Here is a 20,855-nt window from a genome sequence, read left to right on the forward strand (position 1 = left end):
CTTGCATGAAACAATGAAAAAAAGAAATGGCGGCAATTTGAACAATTTACTTCTCAATTCGAAGCGTCCAGTCCTATATCATAACACAACATTAATGTTGAGTGCGCTGTGAGTCTTGTATTTTAATTCCAATAAGGGAGCTGTGATAAACCAAAGAGATTACAACATATCAGTAATTGATTAGTATTGTAATTGGTATTTTACTTCAGTAATTAGGACTAATCAACAATTCCTGACATGAACTGGTCAGAAGACGACTGGGACAACTTGTTTCATCACCTTTACTCTCCTGAGATATATATGAATATGTTATCCCATACCCAGCGAATTCTCGTTTCCTGTGTGTAATAAGTCAGATAGTCAAACAGAATTGTTTCAGGTCTTTCAAAAATTACCTCATTACTGCCCAATAGGCACTTCTACAGAACATTGTTCAGAATCAAACTACTACAATTCAGGGTTTCCCAAACTATTAACCTTTTGCTGACATGAAAAGGTGAGCAAACAAAATGCCGGGGTTCTCCATATGATTAAACTGTCTTATCCACCTTCCTCTTGAAATCCTATATCCGGCGAATTCCCCTTTCCAGTGTGTAAGAAGTGTTTCGGCTCCATAATCAGCATAAAAGACGTTAAAAACATTGAAAGTCTTTCTTCTAAAAATTCTATGTAATAATTGTTCAGAGTCAAACTACTACAATTCAGGGTTTCCCAAACTTTTTGGGCCGTGACCCCGTTCGAGAATCATACTTTTGATGGACCTCAAAGTCTCGATCTGTATTATGTTGTCATATCAGTGAGAGCTGAAAATACTGCCTCACACTTGTATGCAGTTTTCTGACAGCAATGGATATTCATCTGCAACGCTTAACCAAAAAGACTTAACCAATGACTTTCTGATTGAAATCAATCATTAAAGATCAAATATACTATTTTCATATCGTTGCCCCCAGTGCAGTATTCGCGAACCCCCTTTTGGGAAAACAAAAAAATTCAATTCCATTTTTTATAATTTATTGCAGGAAAGAAACAAGCAGTGAGTTGAAAGAACAATTAAAATCATCAGAAGGTAATATTTACAAAAGGAATTACAGAATGCAAACTGATTGGGACACAAGAGAGGAAAGCCCATGTAACGTTTCACCAGTTATTTGAGAGATAGAGACTTTCACGCTGCGGAATTATCAAATAACTTTCAATAATCAAATAAATAGCTCACTTCTTTGTTTGAAATTTCACTTCAAATTCACAAGAAAACATCTGGTCATTCTGATAAACAGACAAAAATATAGACTCCAACTGAAAGTTCAAAAAAGTTCTAACCAAAGTTACGGAATCGGGAATAACCTATTTCCAGAAATAAAGACAATTGTAAAGAAATATTGAAAGGATCACCTCTATACAAATGTGCCCAAGACTTGGAGAAGATTGAAGAGCCTTTTTTAGATTTTTGCCAGATTGGAAACTTGAACAACTTATTCCGAGTAACACAGGTCATGCTGGGAGTAGCGAACATATTCAAATGCGTATTAAAACACAAAAGTGAAACCGCAACATATGCTGAACCTATGAATGATAATTACTGGTAAACGTAATCATCTATTTTACTAGAACGATAGTCTTGTTAACGAGTTTACATTCTATCAAAAATAAGCAATTGAAAATCGTTTGAAAATGTCCACAGTCGTTTATTCCAGTGTCTCTCTTGTCATCGTGTCCTACTGCGCGCAGTTAAGACAGATATACATCGCAGGTCAAATCATGTTATAAAAATGGGATCAACGATATCCCTCGGGTGGCCAGATACATGGTGACCAAAATAAAACGGAACCCATAAATTTTTCAATTACTTCTGCAAAAATGTAAATAATTTGAAACTTAGTTTTGAGAGAATATGACTTTCATGCTAAGCGTTCTAAGTTTCTGAAACTTCTGGGCACAATCATACACAAACAGAAATTTGATTTTAGACAAAATTAAATAAATTTCTCCATTTTTGTAGAAGTTGAAAAATTCATTGGGTTCTTTTTTTTCATGTCACCCCTCATAAAACTTTGACAGAAGATTAAGAAGGACACAATATTTTAAGCAGTTCTCATTCATTCATTCTACTAGCTCGGATGGTAATCTTGCCATTGATAGTTCTTTTAGCTCATAATAAAAACATAAGGTTAATAAACCAGTAAGTTTCTCAAATTAAAAGAGTTGGTTATATTAGAAGCTAATTCGATTTAGTGCAACTTTAATTATTCACAATTAAGAAATTGAGTATATTTCAGGTGAAGTCAATTTTAGAATATTACTAGAGTGTATAGCAAAACAGGATTTTTTATCATAATAGAATTTGTCTGCCACGGCACGCATAAGGGAGTGAAAAAAGTAGCCTAATATTTATGGTTGTTAGAGAATTAGATTGTTATAGCATTATAAATTGTTACAGCAAACAAGTACCTCTCATTGAACTTTTTTGAAAAAAATTTTCTCTTACTAGGATGACATCTTGTATATGATAACAACACTGTATTCATGATGGGAAATCACAGTACAATATTCATAATTTATCCAAGATGAAATGAACTTTTGAAAACAGTGGTTATTTTGTGCTCTTGTCCATGATAATTATATCTGACTTCCTAGTGGGTGAAAGATCAGAGTTCAAAGTTCATGAGATTCATATCAAATGGCAATGAATTTGAGGACTAGCATTGCTAAATTCATGATGAAAAGTGCAAAAATTTCACTCAAAAAATTTGAATGGAAGAAAACATGAGAAAATGGATGTGATTTGTCACACGCAGTCTAGAATACTAGACTAAACTAATTCAAGGATGAAAAAATGCCAAATTCAGTTATATAAAATGCCCATGAAGATTTGAAATTTTTTTAAATAAAATTGTGAAGAAAATTTATTGATACCATACATTGTTTTATCCTTCACAGATGTATTAAATGAAGTAAAAATACCCAAACAAGTACTGATTAAAAAACAACAAACCTGGTTAAGATATATTGAGAACTGACTTTATGACATAATTGCGAAGAGACTTTATGGAAACCCTGTATTATTATAACAAAAAGTTTGAAAGAAGCATGAACACACTTAAAAATGGCTGTGATATTGTCAAAAGTGTTTGAGAATTTCAAACGAGGCTAAATTCATGACAGAAAGAGTTAAAAAAATATGCTAAAAGACAATTTAAGTCAAGGTGACTACTTCTAGAATGTTTGCTGTTTCATAACGAAGTACCATATATACTTGCATATAAGCCAAGTTTGGTATAAACTAATGGGTCATCACACTAAAAATTCGAGTGTTTATTAAAATTTTGTTTAGGGCCATTTAGGGTAGGCTTATATATGAGATAAGTTAATATGTTGGGATATACAGTAAGTTCACAACTTAAAAAAATTAACTTAAGAATTGAACTATGCACAAAAACATCTGAAAATGGCTGTGTCACATGCGGTCAAGTTCAGCAATAGGTAAAAAAACACTAAGATTACAAATTTTTATCTCATGAAAATGAGTTGAAATAGGAATGAATACACACATAAAGGTTTCACAGGGCGTAGAATAGGGAGTAGGAGATGGCGGACACCTAGTTAGGATTAGGCCATAATTTTATTCCAATTTTTCTTCTTTAGTTCTATTACGAGTTCGGGGACTAGCCATGTGACTCCCGTAGTATTTGTAAATTATGGCCTAACCCTAACCTGATACACATACTACGTCCCGGTGTCTGCCATCTTGTTGCACATATTACGGGAGTGCCTAAAGTAGTTCATAATTGAAAAAAATTATCTTGAGAATTGAACTGAAAACTTCTAAAAATGGCTTTGCCACAGGCAGTTAAGTTCAGCAAGTAACCAAGACTCGACATGTGTGTGAAAAGGCTCGAATCTTTTTTGCATGGTCTGAAGGGTAAAAAGTTCTAGTTTGTGATAGAGTAATTCAAAACTCGTTCATACAATTATTTTAAAGGGGTTGAAGCTTAAATGCATCTGAAATCAGCCATCATCTTTTTGTAAGCAGTCTTACCAGACTAAATTGATGATGAAAAAATTCGAAAAAATCATTTTATGAGAGAGCTAAAATTGGGAGTTAGAACAGCTACTTCTGAAAGGGGATTGTTATTGCAAGAAGGCTTAATGCGAGACAAGAGAGATTTATAAAAAAAAAAAAAATTTGGAGTTGAGACTACTAGTTTTAAAAAAGCTGCGATTGAATATTACACAAAACCAAACAAATTGATGATGGGAAAGATTCAAAAAATCAATCTTATAAGAGATCTGTAGTTAGAATGAATACTTCTAAGGGGTACGTTATCTTGTTGAAGCTCAAATGCATCTGAAAATGGCCGTCAACTTTTTTTGAGCAGCCGTACTAGGCTAAATTCATAACGCGAGAGTTCAAAAAATTATCTTATAAGATAGCTTAATCTCTCTCATCTGCTTATGAAAAGTGATTGTTATCGCGAGAAGGTTTAACGCAAGATGAGAAAAGTTTTCAACTCAAAAAGTTTATCATAAAGACTACTAAGACTAAAAAAAAGCTGCTATATTCTTGAAAATTACACAAGACTAAACGAATTCATGATGAAAAAGTTCAAAAAATGAATCTTAAAGAGGGTCGAAGTTAGGACGACTACTTCTGAAAAGCCCGTTATCTTGTTTCTTGAGAATTCTCATAATTGTAGTCAGAGTTTGATACATGACGATTGTTTGGGTTGAAGCATGGTCTTTTGCCACTGTAAATGAAAATGTTGAAGATGAATAAGCAGCAATAGAAGATGCATTGTACAAGTAATTTCACCCTTAGTTAGGAGTATAAAGTTAAAATAAAAAAAAACAGTAAATTTTTGAATGCGTGTCACTACACGACACTCCCAAGTCATAATCTAAATTGTTGCTGTCTCGAGTCACAATATACCTTGCATACATGTTTGGGCAGAAATATGAAGGCTTGCCACTGTAGATAATAATAAGAATCAAAGATTTTAGTAAGTTGGTGGGAAAAAAATTCAGATTTAGATATTTATTTTTGTCGCAGAACCAATATACAATATGGAATAAACAAATGTAACAAATTACAAAAACGGATACCGGCTTGTTGCAGTTGATGAGGGGTTGCGAAAGACTCAAAGAGTCATCTAGTTAGTATTTAGTCACTGTTTAGTGGGAGGTTAGGCAATATTGTATGAAATCAAAAACAGAGCTAGAAATTCCAATAAAAACAAACCAGAAATCTAAATGAAAAAACCTATAAGATGTAACGAGATAGCGATCAGAGACCGCCGATTTTGCGATCTAGCAACGTGTATCCTTCGCTCTGACTCAATAACGACACCGCGTGTCCCATCACTAATTAATTGATGAATAAATGATATGACATAATTCTCTAAAATCAATAGGCTTCTGGTCCGAGATATGATGAATGTACATGCAAAAATTTAGATAAAATAAAGATAAAATTTTTCTCCATAAGGCTATTACTTTTTTTTTCTCGCTATGACGTCATCAAAATTATTGCCACTGGGTGGCGCTACGTGTCCATATATTTGAGCATAGCTCTCTTGTTTTCTTTTGAGATACTAAAAAACATCACCCATATTCAATTCGACTCAGCAGATAAACTGCAGCTCGCAAAATTGCAGCAAGTAGTCTCTACCTCTATTGTTACGTAACAGTTATGTAACAGAGGCAGACTTAGCAAATCGCTTAGCGCCCCCTTCGAAACCGCTGGCTCAAGGGTGGGAGTTGGCAAACCCTTGTTTAGAGCAAAAATAACCAAGCAGACTCAATAGGTAATCCAGATTGATTTGATTCAAATACTAATCACTACAGTTATAGGAAGTCAGTTATAGTTATAGGAACAACAAATAGAAAAACATACATATGTCACAATCAGGGGCGTAGCCAGAGATGGGTGGGATTGAGGAATATTAATTTGAAATGAAAAAAAAAATACTTCAATGTATAATACTACTTTTTGTAGCTATTAACTCTTTTTTAGACACACGTGAAAACACACGTTTTACAGTCTCCGGCCTTACCCGCTAGCTCAGGGGTGGGCAACATACGACAAGATTTTGACCCGCCCGCTGACTGTACATCAGTACATTATGATATTACAATATTACACTTTTAGTACATTATGCTAAATTCATTATGTGTTTTTGGTCTCTATTTTTTGTAAAGTTTAAACTTTACTTTAAACGCGATTTATAATTTTTCTTTCTTGCATTAGCGAATAAATATGTGATTAAGATATTGAATACTATTCATGTTATAATCCGGCCCGCTGACTGTACATCAGTACATTATGATATTACATTAATACACTTTGAGTACATTATGATAAATTCATTATGTGTTTTTCGGTCTCTATTCTTTGTAAAGTTTAAACTTTACTTTAAAGGCGATTTATAATTTTCTTTCTTGCATTAGCGAATAAATATGTGATTAAAATATTGAATACTACTCATGTTATAATACGGCCCGCCGAGGACTTCATTTTTCCCCATCTGGCCCGCCAACTAGAGAAGTTGCCCACACCTGTGCTAGCTGATACGGTTTAACTTGACAATTAAAAATTTCAGAATCCCCCTTTGGAAATTTCTGGCTACTCCCCTGTAGAGAACAGCGAATTGAAAACATATTTATGTCACAATCCTAACTCTACATAATATCCTACAGTTCTAATCACAACCAAACTTTATTACCACATACATAAGCCATGTTAGAATGCAGGGGCTTCTAGCCTGAAAAGTAAAAACGTTGTTGCAAGGTTTTTGGTGTTTTTTCATGGTTTTTCACGCTTTTCTGCTCTACCAAATACCCCAATGCTTACAAGCAGGGATGGCCAATTCGAATAAAGTATTCGAATGTATTCGAATATCTCGTCATTCGAATATCGGAATTCACGTTCATAAGAATATCGGATATTTGTATGACGTCACACATTTTCGACGCCGCTTTCAAGACGTCTCCGTTGAATGAAAACATTCTCGATAGAAACTTGCGTGTGATTGTTTTCATCCCTCATCAGCGTAACGTGTTATTTAGGCCCGTAAACGCCTTTACGATTGTGTTATTTTCTCTAAAACGAAAATTTTCCACAAATTTGTTCCACGATAACGATAACATTTATTTTATTTTTGTACGCGCACGGAATTGTGAATCTGGTAAATACGTTCATCGGCGGCGAGTTTCTAAAGACAACGCAACTTTTTGATTGAAAAGCGGCAATTTAAAATACTGAAAATAAAACCGTAAACAACATAAGTTTTATTAAGGCCCGCGAAAATTTAAAAAACGCTTTTCTAGGCAGTGAAAATCGCAAAATTTGGTGTGCCTCTGGCACACATTATGATTGGTCGGCGTTTAGAAACATATCGTCACTAATTGAGGACTGGATTTTCCTGATTATCCATTGCTTTAAATTGCCGTCGAATATTTTCGGGTTAACACGATACAAGGTTTGAAACGCCAATTTTTCCCTGGTTGTGAGGATGTATAACACGATACAAGGTTTGAAACGCCAATTTTTCCCTGGTTGTGAGGATGTATATAATATAGTTAATCTAAAGTATATTCAATCAATTTTATTGTGATGATAAATTTTACTCTGAGATATTTTACTTTGAGCATTTCGATCGAGCGGAGTCACTGTTAACAAGTACATTTAAATATTTGCCGAATTCGCAAAATACGGATAAAACAATATTTAATCGGACAGTTTACCTCACGTTTTTATTTTTATGGCCGCGGATTGCAATGGTATATAAGAGTGGTGAGGATTTTATTTTGTCGACGCAACCGCAGGTTAAATTGAAGACAATTAAATTAATTAAGAGCAAGACATTTTGAATATGCCCGTGTCGGTCACGAATTCATCACTTTGCACAACAGAAAAATATATATTCGTTGTTATATTATTTGTTGTAAAAGTCGACTCTTTTAACAGGTGGCATAATCGCGGCGATGAATATGTATTTTTAATTTACTGCTGAACTTTATATGTATATTCATTGTTTGAAATGAATTATTCTCTACACTTAATAGGATTTTATATAATTATTTGAGATTTTTCTAACGGCGATAACGAGTTGTCAAGATTGCAAAAATACGTATTAAAATTAAATACATCAGGCAGTTTATCTCGTAATTTAGGTCACAGATTGCCGCGGACCGAATAGTAATGTTTCTTTTTGACGTAAGAAGAAGCAACCGCGAGTTATGTTGGACACATTAAATTAATATATATAGATATTTTAGAATCTTGTAGTTGTCATGGATTGAATATTTTACGTAACAGAATGATCATTATACGCTGACAAGAAGACGGCTCTTTTAACGAGCGCGGAATCGCGGTGGGTGTTACAGGCGGCAATGAGAATTTCCGATTTCGAAGATCCTGGCTGCGCGCTGGCAGTGGTGGTCATCTATTCTCTACTAATTCATTTCTAACTCCAAACACAAGAATATGTTACACTTACACATAATAACAATATGGTTCACATAAATTTATATACAAATATACTGGTAGGTAATAGAATACTCTAGGCTTAAATATTAGAATTTTCAAAGGTATAATGGATTTTGGATTGTTGTTGCCTGTATTGCCAATAAATTTTATTACTCTCAGAAAATTTACACAATTATCTGAATACAAGTAGTATTTTTGTCAATAGACTCGACTATTATCGTAATATCATGGTGTCAATGATAGAAAGCGTCAGACAACTTCTTGGCTATCTTTTCATATGGTCATTTGTACAAAGTGAATAATTTTAATAAACTGACTCTGTCACAAGTTGCTATTATTTTTTATTAATAGCTATAAACTATCAATTACTTTGTGTACATATACTGTTGGTCTGTGGCTTCATTCTGATATTTCTATTGGAGCTTATTTCCTAATTTACTGGGATTTAATCAACTAAAACAAAAATGTGTTATTTTCGATTTTAGAATGTATTCGGAATTCCAGATTCGAAAACATTATTTTAGAATGTATTCGGAATAGTTTAGTATTCGGAAATGGCCATCCCTGCTTACAAGCTTGAAACCTGAGTATCTTATGCTTATCATGTTTTTACCAGGCTCAGCGGTGTAGCGCATCATGTTAAGCGCTGGGAATACGCTCGCCACCGCACTTCCGAATACTCTTACACAGGGTGTCCAAAAAATTCCGCCCAATTCTATAGAAATACCAATTGTAAGTTTAAATAAATTTTCCTGTATGATAAATGAGAACTACAAGCACAATAAGAACTATTTACTATAAAATCGGGCAAAATTTTTTGGACACTATTACTAGTAGAAACAGTTTGACGGTGAACTTCAATCAATTAATCACATCTGTCATGAAACATGAACGTCTAAAATTTAAAGATGTTGATTCAAAGAAATTATTTTTTTACAGTTTGAAAGGCTAAAGTATGAGATACCTGGTCTGCGATTGTCGAATAACGATTAAATACATTTATTCACCTGATATTCTCTTGCGATCTTGGTCTTTTTTCAGCCATTGCTTTGTGCCGTGGTTCCCTTGGAGGCGATTCTGATTCATCTTCTGCAGAAGAAAATAGAAACTTAAAAAAATACACACCAATCATTGCGCAATGCTTATTAGATATTACACAATAATTATCAACATTAACCAACTGTTGTGCAATACCTGCCAATCATTGCGCAATATTTCTCAGTTATTACGTAATAATACTGCTTGATAAAAAATCACTGCTGTTATATTTCACTAACTATTGCGTAATACCTACTAATCATTGCACAATACCTTCTAGTTATTACGCAATGATAACCAACTATTGCACAATACCCACCAATCATTGCGCAATGCTTATTAGTAAATACTAATCGTGAACCATCTATTGCGCAATATCTACCAATCATTGCTCAATACTTCCTGGCTATTACACAACATTAACCAAATGTTGCGCAATTTCATTTAACATTAAAAATATCATGCAATACAAACAAAATATTGTAAATCCTCACCTGACGAGGAACATGAAGAGTCGCTACTGCTTGATGAAGAATCACTGCTACTGTCAGAATTTATCAAATTTGCGTCATTCAAGTTTTGTTTATCGATAATTTCAGCGACTTCCGGACGCTCTTTCCGAAGAATTCTAAAAATATAAATGTAACTGTTTAAGTAACTGAGAATATATACAGAAATGTTACAGTCGCAATGGAATATGCTACTGTTCATTTTCCCTGACACGATTCAGAATTTAGTAAAAACACTCGATAGATGTATTGATTTGTCAACCAAAAACACATATAAAAATCATGGTTCCATTACATTTGAACCCATGTACATTTGAACCCATGGCAATTGCACCTGTATGCTATTGCACCTATGGAATTTTTTTTGTTTCACGGATAGTTAAACCCATACTAACCGTAACCCATGGGTTTTAGCACCCGCATATAGATTGAACCCATGGATATACACATGGGTTCAAATGTACGTGGGTTCAAATGTACGGTCACCAAAAATCATATATACAAATAAAGGCTCATGTTCACTAAACGACGCAAGCACTTCTATTTGGCGCGGCATAACCACTCTCACACATGTCACTTTCCAAGAGGGCCATGAGCCATGGAAGGTAGGGAACCAATAGTCTCAGTAGCTCATGGCGATCGCCTGTAACTTCGTCCAGAGATCCATCTCCTTTACTTCTGAGTGCGTACGTGTGATCCTTCGAGCAGATTACCTTAACAACACAAAACACATACCTTATCCATTTATGAGATAACTTTGGTCTTCCTTTCACAGTTTTAGCCCAGACGAGTGGGATATTTGTAACACTGGCAAAGTTTTGCGTAACTGCTATTGTTGTATCGAGATTCAGAACTAAATGCCACCATCCTCCTGGTACAAACACTGTTTCACCTGAAAAAAAAATGAAATTTACTTTCATTGTAGAGTCCAGGGTTCCCAATTTTTTTTCTCCCTACCTTTGTTGCACAGAGATTCTGCGGCCTATTAACTTTTTCATGCAAGAAAAAGAAAAAATTCTTTCCACAAAAATAGACACCTAAAACATTTTGAATTTTCACTCTTTCGACATTCTCGAATGTTCACTTTACAAGCTTTTCTTTATTACCAACATCTTTTGTGTTTACCATAATGACATATGAGATATTGTTCCGCCCCGTATGTAACATAAAATGGAAGATCAGTCTGGAATTATGGCGCTCCAGAGCTGCCAATATGGAGGTAACTAATTTGTGTAAAGGGACTGAAATCTATGTGCAGGGGATATTCACTTGGCTTTAACACAGACAGTTCTCAACTCGTAATATAACTAAAAAAAGTAAAATCTGAATGAAATTATATTTATGACCTAACTTGGTCATACACTACAGGAGTACCTAATTTTCTATGGTATTGGAAATTACGTTATTAATTAAAAAGTAAGAAATTAATTTTGAAATCCATGATAGTATCTTGCAATGAAATACTTTATGGAAGCAACTAACACCCTATTTAAGGTACAGTGCTATGAAAAAAGGACAAATCCCTAGAATATGATAGTACAGGATGTAAAATTAAAATTATTTAACATGGGTCTAAATAAAGAATAATTGAATAGCTATAAAACCAAAGACTGAAAATAAATATAGGGTATATTTATTTTTTAGACTAGTTTTATAGCTATTCAATTTTCATTTATTTGGTGTCCATAAAGTCTTAAAATTGTTCAAAATTGCAAATGGAATAATTTATCGAAACCATATACTGTTTTAGCCCTCACAGAAGTATCAAATGAAATGAAAATACTTGAACATTGAGAACTGGCTTCCTAATAAAATTGAAATTATGAAGGGACTTTATAGACACTCTGTTAATATATTAACAGGGCATATTAATGGTCTCTCGCAACTCATCTATCAGTAGTTTTTTCATTTTTATTTGTGAGCCTTTACTGAAAGCAGAAAGGCAAATGCATGCAAAAATGGGTGACATTGCTTGACCAGAACATGGGACCCATAAAGTTCGCCTGCATATGAAAAAGAGTAAGATTTTGGACCATCGCATACCTGGTTTTTGTAGAATCTCCAACGGCTTATATTCCTCAGGCCAATCAGGTCGTTGCGTTCTTGGATAAACAACGTTAAACCAGGTTATTGCTTCGTCCATCTGGTTTCCTCCTTCCGATTTCCGAACCTTGGACAGAGGAGTATTATTATTTATACTTTTTGATACAAGAGTCTTGCTACACACTAACACAAATGTATTTCTCTAACGTTTCGTCTGACGGGGTCAAACTTCTTCAAACAAGCATTTTTCAACTAGAAACGTTACAGGAATACATTTGTGTTAGTGTGCAGCAAGACTCTTGAAACAAATAGCATCGTTACTCTTGCTGCAGCATCCTTGCATTACACACATGAGACTCAACTTCCACAAAGGCAATTTTTTTCCAATTGTATGTAGAATAAAAAAAAATCATGCGTACCATCAGTCGGCGCTCTAGAAGTATGTGTACCAATATGGAGGTAACTTATTTTACATCAAGTTGAGTGAATTAACTCATAATAGAACTAAACCAGTTGAAGCAGAAAAAAAATTATAGCCTAACCCCAACTTAGTACATATACTACCGGAGTACCCTTAAATCTATACAGAACTATAATGGTATATTACGCTCCAATTATGAAAAAAAAGAGGGAAAATAACACATTTCTTTTACCTTAACCATATCTTTTGGAGTTTTATTTGGAAATAAACACCATCTCTTGTGCCCTTGTACCAGTGCATTCCAAGCGCTTGTCCCAAGTGGATCAATATGAATACCTGAAGAGGAATAAACTGAATGTGGTCTTGTTCTCAACTCTATAGTTAACCCCGGGGAGAGGAAAGCCAATAAAACGGCTTAACCATATGACGAACCACGGCCTCTCGTCCAGTTACCATTCCATGTCGGGTATGGGATTAGTTAGGTATTTGTTTTTCCGAAGCATGGACTTGATGGTGGAGGAAGCCGTAACCGACCAGCGGTTACGTGAACCACCCAACGGCGGCGAAGAGTCCAGCAATCCTCTTGCTATTACGTGATATTAAAAGCCCATATCTTGTCGTTCTAGAAGTATATGTACTAATATGGGGCAACAAATTTTTTTCGCCTACTTTACATCAAGTTGTGTAAAGGGACTGAAACCTATGGGCAGGGGATATATTCACTTGGCTAACACAGACAGTCCCCGAACTAGTAATAGAAATAAAATAAGGAAAATCAAAATAAATTAGGGCCTAACTCTAACCTGGTACACATACTACGGGAGTACCCTTATCCCTACCCTTATCTCGCATTATCCTATGGGATTAGTTAGGTATTTGTTTTTCCGAAGCATGGACTGGTGGAGGAAGAACAACCCTATAACGGCGAGGAGGCTAGCAATCCTCTGACACATAACTATTCCCGCATAGGATTCGAACCTGCGAACACACGCAGAGTAACAGGGGTTGCCCTAACGCTCAACACAATGAGCCACGGTGTCGTGCAAATTCAATACAATGAGATAATGGAACTTGCCGAAAACGATCATTTTCTCATTTATGAGGCAATTTCTGGTGAAATAAATAGTATTATATGTAAAAAGGATTGTTTTGTAGATGGTAGTTTGAATTTTTTTATAAAAGTACTACATGTTGTTTAAATATCTACGAGTCGCGAGTTTTTACAAACTGTATTTTTTGGAAAACTTGGGTCGCTTGAAAAAAAGGTTGAAAACCACGGCTTAGAATAGTTAGTTAGCAAGTTGTTTATAAATCAAATAATATACCTGTCCCAGATCTTGGGGGACCCATAACAAACCATCGGTGTGGAGGTCTCTTCTTTTCACCAGTGTACCTGGAAATATAGAAACATTTGGTGGAATTAGCAGCATAAGTACTGAACAACTGTAATCTGACAAATTGTATCAGACAGTATAGGTGCCTTTTAGAATATCAAATAATTCAAACGGAGAATCAATATTGGGGGTTTTAACGCAAGAGGGGCCATTTTTGAGTGCTGTTTTGATCAAAAGGTTATTATAATTTTGAAATATTTCAAATATACGGGTAGTTTCAAACGTCCCTGGCTTCCGAATTGCTTTGACTAAAAAGTGCAGGCGCATAGAATAAGATTTTTCAGAATTCCAAAAAATATCACCATTCAAATAGGGTCAATCTTATTTGCTATATTACGAATCATACAACTAAGCAATATTAGATTTTCGTTTGATTTTCATAAGACTGGCTGCCCAACACAGACCCATTTCCAATTCTTATTTGCAACATTCTCTATTGAATACGACCCAATTTAGAACATAACGGTAGTTAAAAATACCTCAGAACATATCTCTACTTATAACAACACAGAGTACACAACCAACAATATATTATGATTGAGTTCCACGAGACTGGTTACCCAAACAAAAACACATTTACATTGATTATCTGTGTATTTCTAATTTCTATCTTGAATATGACCTAGGGAAAAGGCTTCCATATTTATACTGGGGGAGAGAAAAAGCCAATAAGACGGCTTATTCATATAGCGAAACACTGACCCTTGTCCGGTTACGAGTCCATGTTGGTTTTAGAAAAAAAATGATCAGTATTTTTTTGGTGCATGTAATCAATTTAAGATATCAAAAAGTAATACCTGAGAATGTATTCAGAATTTCATCTCTGTATATAATAATATTACAGGGAACATACAGTTAAGCAATATTATATTTCTGTTTGAGTTACATAACATTGCTTACCCAGACACAGTATAAATAAGAGTCAATACTGTGTCAATAACCCAAATAAACAACGCTCTACATTACAAGGCAAGATAGTGCCTAAAACATATTGACTTTAGTGCCTAAAGGATAGGGGTCCTCCCTAGTATGTGTATCAGGTTAGAGTTAGGCCATAATTTTATTTTGATTTTCCTTATTTAAATACCTTAACATAGTGATCAAAAGGAATAAGGATCAATGAGGAAGAATATTCTATAATACATCGGGTGTTGTTATTCTAGAATTCCTCTTGCAATTATTTTCAACTTCAAATACTGTAAATTTATTTTGCAACGAAACAAGGGAAAAATAGCCAATTTTGGGCGAGAAGACCCATATCTAAATAATTTGATTTCCTCAAATTCTATCTTGCTATTATTTTTAATCCTGAATATTCTAAATACATGACACAAAATAAATAAACCACTTCTTTGCTCAAAGCGAATCAATGTGAAATTTTTAAATTTATATTCTCAAGGTAGACTATCTAAAATAAATAAATTTATTAATCTTGGTCTACCAATAGTAGATCAAAATAGGAAAGCGAATCATATATAATAAACAACTTTTTATGCATCACAGCTCCTCTATCAGCACTCTTTCTACTTTCAGTCGGGGGCTCAAGACTCCGCTTTCGGCAAACTTGTTACAAAAAAGGATTTACTAACCTGAACAAATCATCAGCAAAATACTCTGGAATCTCATAATCTTCGAGTAGTTTTTTCCTCTTAGGATGTTCTCCATAGTTGCTATCAAATATATATAAAGGGCTGTCGTCCTGGAAAAAAGAACAAGAACTTAATCAATTTTATTATTCGCAAATTTCGATCTCTCTAATAAATCGCACGTTAATACTTTTGAAAAACAAAATTTAGTTAATCTCCCAACAATGATTATTAGATATCACAAAGAATTGAGCTCTTTGAATGTCTCTACCTTTAATTTGCAACCTACATGAAGTCTCGCAATCGGCTTGACGGTGTGGCACATCAAGCTACCTTTGATTACATCGCGTGGCTTCGCAAGTTCGAATTCCATGCGCCGATTTTCCGAGTAAAATATGTTCAAAAAATAAACGTTTGCAATGCTTGCTTACTACTCTATGTCGCCAAAATCTATCAGCAGATAATCCACATAGCGTACAATTGAATAAAGACTAGTCAACTTACTCTAGTTGTTTTCATGTAATCGATGTAATATTTCATTTTTAATTTCACAGAGTATCCGTCGTTGTCTTCCCCGCATTTGAACTTTTGATTCCGATATTTTTTTACGAGTCTTTCTACCGTCCATTTGTACGTTGCTTGCCAATCATCTTGTACATTTGTGAGAACAACTGGCTTGAGAGGCCTTTCATATCTGAAATATGATCGATATTTGCAGTCAAACTGGCAAGCAATGTGAATGATTAAATTTGAAAATGCAGAATATGAGTTAGGTAGGTTGCAACAATGGATTTTCCTGTTTATTATGATGTCAGAAATTGAATAAACTTTATTTTTTGTTTGACCACTAGATGTCTAATTCTTAAAATGACCAAGCTAGGCTTTCACCCCATCTTCCAACTTATTCTGGCTGGATATATCCACACCCTGTGTCCTAGCCCAACTTTTATTATACATTCCCCCCCCCCCCCATTGGGCGCAGCATGAGGAAGGTGGGAGAGGGTTGAAGCAATCCCCTTTTGAAATGTAAAAAGAGAAGGTTTTTTGTATCAGACATAGCTTGGCTCCTGGCTATGCCTTTGCACCATCGCTAGTCACAATAAAATCTTAAATGGATCATTACCTGGTGTTGCATGTTTGTATAAATATGTATTACAATAATACTAAATAACTAAACAATAATAGCGGAACAACATCAAATCGCCCTCGTTTCAGAGACGAATAGAGTGTTTAATTGAATGAACTACCTACTGAATGAAGAAAAAGTAGAACAGTCATACTTTTCAATAAATTGTTCATGTGTGAGATCTCTGACGTCCTCTCTTGGACAGGTATCGAACACAGTGGAATGAGACACGTCGAACGTATGAAGATAATCCTGACCACACCATCCTTCATGACCTTTCAACTCTGGCCGTGCATCTTTTTTCGCCGCCCGAATCCATTTACGACTTTTATGATTCGACATTTTTAAATATATATATAGAAAGATCGATTATTGCTGTAAGTTTCAAAGCACATTAACTTCGATGCGAGGTAGGATAGGATTTACGTATTTATTTTGGGGGAGAAGAAAGTCGATACTGCGACTTAATCATATGGCGAACAACGGCCTCTCGTCCGGTTACCATTCTATGTTGGGTATGGGATTAGTTAACCAGTTTTCAAAGGCATGGACTCTAAAAACAATATATAGCCTACTGATATATAAAATTTACTAATTAAGATACAAAAAAAGCAGTTTTCAATTTTATTCAGAAGGGGTAGGCAAATAATAAAATGTTAAACTAAACGATTAAACGCCCTCTTGTCAGGTTACCGTACAAGTTAAGTCAGGATTAGGGAATGGTCTAGGATAGGAAATCCAACAGCTTAATGACATGACAAACTGACGAATCACGGACTCTCATCTGGCAACAAGATTCAAACTTTTCTGCAATAGTCAGAATAGTGGAGGTATGGTGTGGTAGATCTCTAGATAATGTGGACTGGTACGGTAACCAGATGCCATATGATTAAGCCGCTGTATCAACTTTCCTCCCTCGTGGATAAATATGTATGGTACAGTAAATCCTATCCTACCGGTATTCTAATATCTGAATACAATATGGATCTTTATGTTGAAATCAGTGCTGCAGTTTATCCAAAAACCCGTAATTTTTTTTACAGCAGGACCAGGCCGTAGAAAGGGGTCTAGTATAGTTTAGTACCACAATTACTTCCAGTGGGCGTAGCGTAACGAATTTTGCATATGTTATTTCTAACCCCTACCTGACTATGCTATCAAAAAATTACACCCTTACGACGTCACCATCACGTCATAGGGCTTGCCAAAGTATAATTACGACCGCCCGAGATGGCATCTGCGCCGCCAATAACGAACTCGCTAAGGCCGGCGATCTCTCTCCTACTGTGATCGCTGTGACGAGAAAACGAGAGAAATAGCTTGCTCGATTTTGGTTGATCGTCTGCGCGTTTTGGACGACCATTCGCATATTTTAGTGGGCCTTATTACACTACTGTGACGTTGAAATGACGTAATTTTTGGGTGACGTAGTCAGGTGAGGGTTAGGATTGACATATGCAAAAATTGTTGAGCCAGGCCAACTAGAAGTACATGTGGTACTAAACTATACCAGACCCGTAGGAAGAATAGGGATTTCTAATAAAAAACAAACTCACGAGATGGCCACGTACGGCACCGATACCAAACCCATGTCTCTTGTTCAATAAAAACCCCGAACTGCAATTGCAGAACTGTGTGTGACGTTCCATGCATCTGGAACAAATACCGGTAACTGGCTAAGTAATCTCATACCCGACATGAACAGGGCGAAAGGCCGTGTTTCGCCATATGATCAAGCCGTATTATCAGTAGGGCTGGGAATTTCAGGGAAAACTCTTTAACCGTTAACCGGGTAAAATTAACCAGTTAACCGCCGCGTGACAATTGACGTAATAATTTTTAATCTCAGCTTGTTACGTCACAATGCTTATAAAGCAATTTCGGGTGTTCTTATCCCGGTATAGCTTATTTAAATTATTCATGAATCGAGATAGTTTCATGATTGCTCTGCTTCAAGAGATAGGCAGCGTGGTTCGGGCATGTTGAAGTATTTTAGAAAACCTGATTCCGTTGGTAAACGTCATTTATGTGACAAATTATCAGTGTTCGATGTGCAAAGTTTACTTCGAGATATATATCATAAAGAAAAACGGCATCAACTGCGCACTTGTTGTATGACATTGAAACACTTGTTGTATGACATTGAATATCCGATTTTGCAATGAAATTGTGAACAATAAATATATTTCGAAATCGACCGAAAACTGATTCTGAATTCATCATTGTCAAATTTCCGGGTCTCATGTAGCTTCGTACCTAACATACTTCTAATGGGCGTAGCATGACAATTTTTTCACGTATCAATCCTGACTACACCATCCAAAAATTACGTCATTTCAACGTCACAGTGACGTGATACAACCCTTCAAACTATACGAACTGCCACCCAAGACGCGCAAACGAGCACCCGAAATCGAACAGTTATTTCTCTCGTTGCAACGATTCCAATAGGAGAGAGATCGATAACGTCAGTCAGTTCTTCATCGTAGGCGCCAATGCCATTTCGGGCGATCGTACGTAAATTTGGCAAGCTCTATGACGTAATTGTGATGTCTTAGTGACGTAATTTTTGGATGGCGTAGTCAGATGGGGGTTAGGATTGACATATCAAAAAATTGTTATGCTACGCCCACTAGACGTACGTTAGGTACGAAACTACACGAGACCCAAATTTCCATAATCAGCAATCTTGGTACTTCCATTATTTTTAACATTTATTGAGTCCTTACCCACACAGTTAGTAATATTCTTTTCAATTAAATGCCACAAGAGATACCGGTAAATTCACGATGACGTAATCATATTTGAAGAAATTGTACGGTATGAAGATGACTTGTACCTGAGATGTCAGTTAACGGTTAAAATAAATCGTAACCGTTAACCATCTGAAATCGGTTAACCGGATAACCACTCCCAGCCCTAATCATCGGCTTTCTCTCGCGATGGACACGATTGACCCTATTTTAACAATGCCACTGACCCTAATGTTTCACCGACCTTTAACCCTAGGAAAATGCTTTCTGTACATTCAAATAAAAAATGTTGTGCCTATTTTGAGAGTGTTTCTGCTGGTTATTGCTTGCAAACTGATTAACATGTTCAAAACCACCATTTTTATTAAAAATATATAACCGCGTGTGGCTTACCGGTAATACCGTAATAGATACTTTTAGTCTAGTCCAGAGGCGTGCGACATACGGCCCGCGGTACCTATTTACGTGGCCCGCTACAGACTTCATACTTCGTGGCCTATTAATTTAAAAACTTTTTCTGAATTGTAACGGCATCATTGGCATTTTTGACTGCAGTGAAAGTCTATGCACCTTTCTCCGAGCATCGACTTTCTCATTTACTTCGTGACATTGGCCAATCAGCAAGATGCAAAAAGTGACGTAACAATGTCCCCTTTTCGTATTCGTTCAGACACTTTTCTCATTCAGACAGATTCTCAGGCGTGGTCGTAAACATTACCTCGTTTTCGGGTTTTTGAACCAAATTCGTTAGTTTTCAGTTGTGTTTCGGAAATTTAAATATAAATCAGATATTTTAATGATCACTTTGTCTTCTTAGAAGATTTAATTTAAATTGCAGTAATAAAAAATTATTGTAGAACTAGCTGTAATAGACTGGGCTAAAATTCTTTACCAGTACGTTTAAAAACAGATTATTGTATGCGATGAATCATAATGCTACTTTGAAATATATAACCCATTTTACGGGCGTCAACTCGCGAAACTACTCTTAAAATAAGCCCCGGAAATTTTTCAATGGTTAAGTATGGAGGACTTGCACGGGTCACGTGACTTTGTTTACTGGACGGCAAAAAACAAAAACGTCTATTTGGCTCCTGTCAGTTGCTAGTCGGATTTTACGTTTCCGTTTTGTTTGGCTGTTGAAAATGGGTATTTCGTATTGTTCTCTTGGCTGTACGTATAGTATAGACCAGTGATACCCAGAGTGGGGGATATCGCCGCACGATGGGCGAAAACGATACAGAGGGCGGCGAAAAAGTCGAAGGGGGCGATAGGGGGGCGATTTCGCAAAACCCGTGTTCGCAAAACCCGTGCTTGGTCGGCGCATCGAGCACTTGATTACTGTACTCTGCGTGCTTTCGTAGGTTTGAATCACGTGGGCAATGTCACACGCAAAACGATTGCTGGACTCGTCCTCGCAGTAAGGTACGGTAGTTTACGTATCCCAGTGGTCGGAAAATCTATAGTAATCTGTCCCGGGACGCTTCACTGAATGAA

General features: G+C 35.7%; 1 protein-coding gene across 1 annotated transcript; it reads right to left on the reverse strand.

Moving 5' to 3' along the window:
* Positions 1-997: 997 nt before the first annotated feature.
* On the reverse strand, positions 998-16,976 carry LOC120332501 (bifunctional arginine demethylase and lysyl-hydroxylase JMJD6-like). Its single transcript, XM_039399754.2, has 10 exons — positions 16,760-16,976; positions 15,984-16,173; positions 15,483-15,592; positions 13,825-13,892; positions 12,732-12,835; positions 12,079-12,205; positions 10,771-10,927; positions 10,021-10,154; positions 9,496-9,577; positions 998-4,748 (listed from the first exon to the last, which is right to left on the reverse strand). Exons 1-10 carry the CDS (start codon positions 16,945-16,947, stop codon positions 4,664-4,666), a joined length of 1,245 nt encoding a protein of 414 aa, XP_039255688.2. The 5' UTR covers positions 16,948-16,976; the 3' UTR covers positions 998-4,663.
* Between the last annotated feature and the right edge of the window lie 3,879 nt (positions 16,977-20,855).

The sequence above is a fragment of the Styela clava genome, chromosome 13 (genome assembly GCF_964204865.1).
Source record: "Styela clava chromosome 13, kaStyClav1.hap1.2, whole genome shotgun sequence".
Classification (NCBI taxonomy): Eukaryota; Metazoa; Chordata; class Ascidiacea; order Stolidobranchia; family Styelidae; genus Styela; species Styela clava.